This window comes from Electrona antarctica (assembly GCF_951216825.1).
Source record: "Electrona antarctica genome assembly, chromosome: 11".
Taxonomy (NCBI): Eukaryota; Metazoa; Chordata; class Actinopteri; order Myctophiformes; family Myctophidae; genus Electrona; species Electrona antarctica.
This window is the reverse complement of record NC_136792.1, coordinates 31,647,633-31,656,918: the sequence shown is the minus strand read 5'-3', so window position 1 is coordinate 31,656,918 and position 9,286 is coordinate 31,647,633. Positions and strand designations below refer to the sequence as shown.

The following is a 9,286-nucleotide window of genomic DNA, read 5'->3' as shown; positions in this document are numbered from 1 at the left end:
CAATAGATAACACAGAAATCACACTATACAATGCATTTACATTCAGCCGATCTACGAGCTCATATCTGCTTCTTTGCGAAAGCCGCGCATTGCGACGTATTCTGTCTGTCTGTCTGTCTGTCTGTCTGTCTGTCTGTCTGTGCACGCTGACAGACAGACATGTTTAAGTTTTCCATTGAACTATTCAGCACCGAAATAAATTACTCATCCATTCATTAATGCATTAATTCATTCATTCATTCTTTCATTCAATTTACTGCAGTGCAGCTGGTACCTTTCTCCCTCCACATTCTATGTAGGCCTATAGTCCCTAAAAGCATTCACTGAAGATTTTTCTAAGGGTTTTCTAAATCTCACCTGCACAACCCAATATTATGCTGTTGTTACAAATTTAATGCAGTAAACATGAACGTGCATCTGTGACATCGGCTGAATGTAAATGCACACGCAAAATGGGGGTCCCCAATATGGTAGCCTACATCTACTTTTGTCAATTGTTTAAAGCTTACAAAAGAAACAAAAAGGATTTGTTTGAATGTATTGACTTTTGAGGACTGCATACGCCTCTGTAACTGTAATAAACAACATTAACAATATAATCAGAATCCAGTCTTTATACTTTATTAATACAATGGTTTTAAAATTGCAGTCATTTTAAAATTGCATTAATTTCATTATGTTGATGGTATTTATTTAAAATGATTTAAGGACGTTTGGTGGTTCATTCGTTTTGTATAAAATAACAGAAACCTTTGAGGACAAAAAATGTATTGTATTACAGCTGCTTCGATATAAAGGACATTGTAAAGCGACTACGTGAGAAATAAACTTTAAAGTCGCTGAGAGGCGATGGGTTTGGCTATGTTGTCAGACGCGCTCCGCTCCACAAACAAAAGGAATTCGCTGGGTCCAAAACAATGCGTTTAAGGGGTTTTATTAAAGAAATGTGAATAACTCAAAGAGTGCTCAAACAAAAAGTAAAGCAACAACAGCGATCAACATAAATAAAAGAAAGCAAAAATAAAGCGGTCAACAAAAGGTATGGCGTTCCATACCCCCCCTCTCTCTCACTGTGTGTGCCAAACAGGTGACGTTTATGAATTAATCAGGCCCCGTCAATCAAGCGCATTCATTTCATTGACCAAAGATATAATCAACATAACCACACATTGCAACAATCCCATTCATGGCTCCTATACAGACATAATTTCCTTAAAGCAGTAAATTGAATGAAAGAATGAATGAATGAATGAATGCATTAATGAATGGATGAGTAATTTATTTCGGTGCTGAATAGTTCAATGGAAAACTTAAACATGTCTGTCTGTCAGCGTGCGCTGACAGACAGACAGACAGACAGACAGACAGACAGAATACGTCGCAATGCGCGGCTTTCGCAAAGAAGCAGATATGAGCTCGTAGATCGGCTGAATGTAAATGTATAGTGTGATTTCTGTGTTATCTATTGCGTTGGGGGGGTCTCCCGGGGACCCCCCAGAAGGACGAGCGTGAACACATTCCGTCTGCGTGCGTGCGCTCTCTCTTTCTCTCTCTCCCCCCCCCTCTCTCTCTCTCTCTCTCTCTCTCTCTCTCTCGTGCGTAAAAGGAAAAAATAAAATAAACACTTGTCTTTTCAATAGGCCATTAAACGTTCAAATCGAATCAAAAAAAATCCTTATTTCCGGAGGTTATTGAAGTTATATCAATCGATAAAATGTGATGCAACATATGGTTATTGGATTAAAATAATGGAAGCAATTCACGGGGACAAATGAAGGCATGCGTAAAGGGATTCCCAAGGGGACCCGGACCCCCCCCCCCCCCCCCCCCCCCCCAAAGGTCCGCAGGGACCCCCACCCGACCCCCTACCCCACAGGGGGAGGCGGTCGGGTGGGGGGGGGGGGAAGCACACACATAGGATGGTAACAAGACAACTCACTCCTTTTCCGTTTTCCTCCCGGAATTTTCCCCAGTGAGGGGTGGGAGAGCTGGACAGCAGACGGCTGGACTTTGAATTTCTCTAACTATAAACATTCACGACAGCAGACAGCCTAAGTACAAATATATTTATGAAAAGCTACTACAGTGAAGTCTGTTCACAGAAGTTGTTGTAGGCTATGTGGGTATTAAAGTAGATAAGACGCGTCAAATGGAGTCTGTACGGCTGGAGATAAACGGACACATGACGTCGGTGGGAGAGCAGATTTTGTGTGTTCCCAAGGGGACCCGGACCCCCCCCCCCCCCCCCCCCAAAGGTCCGCAGGGACCCCCACCCGACCCCCTACCCCACAGGGGGAGGCGGTCGGGTGGGGGGGGGGGGGGGGGAAAGCACACACATAGGATGGAGGGAAGGAGAGAGGCAGATGCGAGCACGAGCGCCCGTTCTCCGACGCACGGGTGAAACGCCGACAAAAACAGGCCCCCGTCGAGACGATGGGCAATCGTCGCGACAAAACAGGCCCCCGTCGAGACGATGGGCAATCGTCGCGACGACTCAGAAACGCCGACAAAAACAGGCGCCCGTCGAGACGATGGGCACCTGTGGCGACCCGTCGGGACGAGTCAGGCACCCGCGACGATGGGCACTCGTTGCGACGACTCAGACAGCCGTCGAAGCGACCCGTCGCGGTCGCAAGTGGAGTTCGCCCCTCCTGGACAATTGTGACAGGACTAGAAACAAGTGACGGTTTCTGTCAGTGTTTGTCTCGCATACCTGTCCTTGCTGTTTAAACTTACCGACTAACACTGAAAGTGTTATTCATAGTGTGGTGAGATGACACAATGTTGACAGTCTAACACTGAAAGTGTTATTCTGTATTTAAAAATGCATGAGAATAAATTCAAATGCATGCCTACAGTATACCTTAAATCGGAGTCTTCGGCTTGTCTGCAGCTCAGCGTGAAATGAGAGTTCTTCTATGTCTGCACCAAACAGGGAGGGGGAAGCCATCCTCTTCAGGCTGCCTTTCATTACTGACATGAAAAGTTACAGAATATCAGTGGGGGAAGAAGTATGTAAAAGTAAAAGTATCAATGCCACAATTCTGAAATACTCTGTTACAGGAAAAAGTCTGGTATGCAAAATGTTCTTGAGTAAGTGTTCTGAAGTATACAAAAGTATTTGCAAGTGTACTTAATCCTTTTACTGCCGAAGCCGCAATACCGCGGCTTTCTAATTAAGACCCGTTGTCTGCCGAAGCCACGATATCGCTGCTTTTATCGCTTGATATCAATATGAAACGGTTACGCTGAAAACCAAGTTTTCGTCACTCCCAGCACCAGGAGACGTGCGCGCGCATCCCATAGGGTCCAATTAAAAGTAGGATCCTCTTTGGCTGTTATCTCTGAAACTACGAGTGCTGTCCGTGGTGGTGATCATCATCAATCGACAATCGACATATTACCGTTTCCGGCGAAAGATAAACATCATGAGCTAATGCTAACATTAGCCGTTTCTTCTTCTCTGTCTGCGAAATGAGTAGTAATCCAGTCATTTCCGTCGGCATAAGCTAACTACCTCCAATGACCACTAGGCGGCAGTCAAATAATTTAAATGCCAACATTAGATAGCAAAAATAGCAGTATGTTTTGCTGTTTTTGTTACTTTGTGAGACACTAGTATAAAAAGTATCTAAAACAGGCATTAATTGATGAAAAGAAAAAAACAAATAAAATACGGATATAAGGTTTATGCCTGATAGTGAAGATATACAGGGTAGTTAACAATGTGACGTACAGTGTTATGTAATGTGGTTATGAGAGGTGATGACACAATGTTGAGGAGGCGATCAAGTTTGACAAGGTGATAACACTTCAGTCTTTCATTTAGCACTTTGTCACTCCGTCAAACATGGCAGTGCTCCACAAGGGATCTAGGGCAGATCATTTAATTTAATGAAAAGAACACCCACATGTCGAGGAATAGCATTTCTGTCAATGCAGCTTGACAGCTGTACACTCCTTATGATGTTTATTCAACACAGATGCTAAGATAACCACTATGTGGGTTCCAAATGATACCAAATCTCATGAGCAGATGGATTGCATTGCAAATTAAAATGAGAGCTTCAGAAACTCAGACACCGGTTTATGCATATGGCACGATCAAACACTGCAACAGGCTTAGAGCTTTCAACGCAAAAATGCTCAACTGCCTGATGCTCAACTGTAGGTAATGAAGAATTTGGCCTTGGAACACCATAGCTGAATTAAATTGTTTGCACACACGCACGCACGCACGCACGCATGCACGCACACCCCCACACCCCCACACACACACAATGTATGGTGTTGTTTTTATGGTGATTTTACAAGTGTCTGTTAAGTAGAACAAACATAACTTGTTTAGATATATGTTTGCTCACATCGACATAGGAACTTTCAAGTGAAAGACTTTCCTTACACAACGACAATCAATCATAAAACAAAATACTATTTCAAAAGGAATAATTGAACTTTTTAACTGAAATGAAGAAAACTATATATATGAAATGCCTCATGGTTTCCAATATGCCATCCATGTCATATTTCAGAGCCACACCTTGCCCTAGGCACAGTAAGGCAATGATTGAAAAAGCAAGAAATGGAAACATGTGGAGGAATAACACGTGAAAGGGCAGCTGTTCTTACACATATGGATGGACGCATACAGTAGATTGTACAGAGATACTGGAAAAAAGAGAGAGAGAGAGAGAGAGAGAGAGAGAGAGAGAGAGAGAGAGAGAGTGTTACCAGCAGGGTTGATCATTTCTTCTGGTGGGTATATATGTGGTGTGTAGGTGTATCCATGATTGGTGGGGAAGAAGCACCAGGGAACGCTCCTCTCTTCCAGGGGGCTCCAGCAACATCCACGCTGCTCACACAGTGACTGCATGGGGGGTGAGGAATGAGCATTTAGGGTGCAGAATTTAGCTTGTGGAATTACCCCCCCAAACTCTGACATGCCAAGAAAAGGGATGACCATAATGCTGTACAGTAGTTGTACCTATTTAAATAAATAATAATGTATGGTTTTCTAAATCCCAAGGCACATTTGGACTTAGCCGTAACGTGCAATAGCCTACTAGATTTCTTTCTAATGGGATGAATCTAGAGTTTGCGATAACCTCCATTGACAGCCCATTCATCCAAATAGAAATTTCCGATCTGCTTGAATTAAACAACGTTAAACTCACCAACATTGCAGATGTAGGGCAAGCTTGGATTATCGTCTTTCAATCTGCAACGTGTTCGTTTCATAAAAATCCACCATGTTATGAGCTATTTTCTGTCCATGAAGGTGATTGGAGTGTTGGAGTTTGGAAGCGCTCGTCGGAAGTCACTGAACGGCCCTGCGTAGTAGTGCGCATAGACATATAAAGGTAGACGCCTCTTCTGGCTCTGGGGCGTCTGTATCTCAACGGAAGGCAACATGGAGGCAACGGGAGGGAATGGCGATGGTGTGATTGCATTGGCAAGCTTTCCCGATATTCCTTGCGAAGCATAGCGGAAGCAAAACGGAAGAACGGTAGGCCAATCAGAGGTGTGTGCCTTCAAAATTTCGCTTGACTTCTTCCTCCCGTTGCAGACACTTCGCTCCAACGAACTATAGCGGCCAATGAGGCATCTATATATTTTTAATATCTATGGTAGTGCGTACCACCTGTTTCGAATTTGCACATACTGTAATGCAGGAGCTATGGAGCAGCTCGATGTGGTAATGAAAACAAGTGCTTCCAAACTCCAACACTTAAAATAATCACCTGCACGGAATTTCTTGACAGAAAGTAGCTCATAGCATGTCTACGGTGGATTTTTATGAAACAAACACTGCAGATTGAAAGAGGATAATTCAAGCTTGCCCTACAGCTGCAATGTTGGTGAGTTTAACGTTGTTAAATACACGCAGATCGGAAATATCTATTTGGATCAATGGACTGTCATGGAGGGTAATAGTGCAACTAGATTCATCCCGTTATAAAATGCGAGGGGGGGGGGGGGGGGGGTGTAGACATTAAAAAAAAAAAAAAAATGAAAATCATACATTTTCAAAAATGTAAACAACAATAGCGGAAAAATATCTACAAGCTCACAATGCTGTTTTTTTTCACATTTTGACTGTGCTTCATAATGTGGATCCCAGTGGAGATCCCAAACTTATCTTTTGGCTCTAAATTGAAGAGTTTGAGAACTACTGCACTATGACAATAACAAAAATCAGCTCCTACTTTGGATGCTCCTGTATCAGGGTAACAATCCACTCTCTCAGCCAGAGGGATGATGGGACAACTAGGAACGAATGCTTCGGTGGTTTCTGTTCAAAGAAAAGACAATACAAAAACAACAGCTCAAAGACAAAAGAAAAGGAAAAAATGAAAGACCATAAAAGAGAGTTCCCAGTGGTTAAAATTCTATACTAACGAGTTATTTGGTTAATCTCCCTGGTAACTAACTTGTCCCATGGTGTGGTTCAAAATCCTTAGAAAAAGCTAGATTTTGGGGCACGGTGGCACACTAGCACAGTCGGTAGTGCTGTCGCCTAGCAGCTAAAAGGTCCTGGGTTCGATTCCCACTGGGGACACTGGGCGTGTTCCCTCCTTCGCGTCATCAGTGCTCATACCCGAGGCGGGGTTGGTGAAAGGGCCTTTCTGTGTGGAGTTTGCATGTTCTCCCCGTGTCCCCTAGGGTAGGTAACCTCACAAAAAACATGCAGTATTGCAGTAATCGTGGTGTCTAAACTACCTCCCCCTGGCCAGCCGGGGCGCCTGATGGAGGGGAAAGGAACTGGTTGGAATAACGTGTTCCTTCCACGTGCTACGTCCGGCCGGGGAAACTCCCCCCTGTCAGGTGAAAAGAAGCAGCTTGGACTCCTCATGCATAGAAGGAAGCATGACGTCAGTCCGCTGCCCCCCAGGTTGGCAGAGGAAGTGTAGGGATTTGGGGAGTGGGTCTTTAAAGGTAGGGCAACATATCTGTTGCCCTACCTTTAAAGATGGGACAGTTATGATGTTTAGTCTAGTAGTCCATTATCTAAATAACAATATTTGACTAGTAGTTTGACTGAGTAGAATAATTGCACAGTGGTGTGGTGGCGTGACAATCACAAGTAGGCTACGAAGATAGTGTGGAGGATGTATTGAATGTAGCTTGGTACAGTATTGGCCTATAAATGAACACTGTAAATGTCTAGTGGGGAAATATGCTACTAATCTCTGCCACCATAATGTGGAATGCCCTGAATTAATCCATTATGTGAATCACTGGCTTCTTTCAAAGTGATCTGTCAAGAGTAGAGATATTGTCCCATTGAAATGAGAGGTCATAGACACAGCTGCCGATTTTTCCTCCTCTAAATATAGCCTAGCTATTTGAATTGATTAATAGTGTGTTAATGTGTTACTATGCTATATGCTCTGTTGATTCATTGAATACAAGTTCCCAGGACTTTATTGTGTTATCCTTTTAGTTCAAATGCTTTGTTTTTACTAAACCCCTGGTGCTGTTAAAATAATTGACTAATCAATCAATATTTAATTCCAATATTGATATTTTCAATGCTATAGAAGCCTCTCTAAAATGTGTATTGGTGATGCAAGTATCAATGTATTTGTTTATATGGAGTTGAGGTGAGTTTGCTTGGACTTCCGCCACTCCTGACATCAAATAAGCCTACTCAACTGAATGCTGGGAACGGGAAGATTATGTTTTGCACCCTCTCCGTCCGTCCGTCCGTCCGTGCGTGCGTGCGTGCGTGCGCGCGTGCGTGCGTGCGTGCGTGCGTGCGTGCGTGCGTGCGTGCGTGCGTGCGTGCGTGCGTGCGTGCGTGCGTGCGTGTGTGTGTGCTGACTAACCATCCTTGATGACTCCAGGTTCTCCAGTGAGAAAGAGGACAACGAGAGCGACAGCCATCACGGCCATCAACAGGAACATGACCCCGAGGGTCACCTCCAACCCTGAGAACCTCCTCTTCCCCATCTGACACACATGCACGCACACACACACACACACACACACACACACACACACACACACACACACACAGTGTGAAAAACGACTCACAAGCACACATAAAACACAACTGCAAGCATAAGCAATTAACCATACCATATACAGATAAATACAAATATCTGGGCATGAAAACAAACACCCACGCACATAAATACATATTATACAGGCAAGTGTGTGTGTGTGTGTGTGTGTGTGTGTGTGTGTGTGTGTGTGTGTGTGTGTGTGTGTGTGTGTGTGTGTGTGTGTGTGTGTGTGTGTGTGTGTGTGTGTGTGTGTGTGTGTGAACCCATGGATAAAAAAAGCTCAATGAAATCAACAGTTGACCGGGGTCCCTCAGCATAGACATATAAAGGTAGACGCCCCTTACGGATCTGGAGCGTATGTGCTCAAGGGAGGGCAAAACACTCTCGAGATTCCTTGCGAAGCCCCGCGGAAGCATGAGTGTGCGTCACAGAGCGCATGTTAGGGTCTGATAAGTCCCGGAAAAGATGCGCTGTGATTGGCCAGTAATCACTTGAGTGGCAGCGTGACCTAGCGTGCCTTCCACTCTTCCGGCGTACTTCCTCCCCCAGTGTAAATTCATCCGTCCTCCCGTCGACACACATGGCTCCAACGAACTGCAGCGGCCAATGAGGCATCTATTTTTTTAAATATCTATGTCCCTCAGGCTCAGGGCCCTCTAATTGAACCCCCGCTTCTCTTCGGCTAAATTAGCTGCTCTACAAGTTCACAATGCATTGCAACACGTTGTTAGTTTACTGTAGATCGGCTATGTTTTTGCTGAATGTTTGCCCTATGTGTCTGTGTTATTGAATATGGCCCCATGTTGAAAGTGGCTAAAGACTCTGCTTAATGGCACTGAAACACACAAACAACACCATCCAACACCATCCATGACTGCACACACGCACGCACGCACGCACGCACGCACGCACGCACGCACGCACGCACGCACGCACGCACGCACGCACGCACGCACACACACACACACACACACACACACACACACACACACACACACACACACACACACACACACACACACACACACATTTTTACAGCATATTGCACTAGTAAACATTAACAGCACTATAGGGGAATGTGTGATCAAAAGTGACTAAAAGCAATTAGGCTTCACTCCAAAGTATACTTGAGATAGGTGAGTGGGTGAGTGAGACAGAGACAGACAGAGAGAGAGAGAGAGAGAGAGAGAGAGAGAGAGAGAGAGAGAGAGAGAGAGAGTGTGAGAGAGAGAGAGTCTGGGTGGTTCAGACGCCTAGCCATTCTGTTTAATGTGCTG

The 9,286-nt window shown here is 44.6% G+C and overlaps 1 protein-coding gene across 1 annotated transcript in view; it reads right to left on the bottom strand.

The window, feature by feature from the left end:
• Positions 1-7,953, bottom strand: part of si (sucrase-isomaltase) — a gene marked incomplete at both ends in the record, with an annotated part of 125,140 nt that extends 117,187 nt beyond the window's left edge. The window contains 4 exons of the mRNA XM_079513813.1: positions 2,864-2,973; positions 4,732-4,867; positions 6,207-6,292; positions 7,830-7,953. Coding sequence (XP_079369939.1) covers positions 2,864-2,973; positions 4,732-4,867; positions 6,207-6,292; positions 7,830-7,953 — 456 coding nt within the window. The remainder of the gene's footprint in view (positions 1-2,863; positions 2,974-4,731; positions 4,868-6,206; positions 6,293-7,829) is intronic.
• Between the last annotated feature and the right edge of the window lie 1,333 nt (positions 7,954-9,286).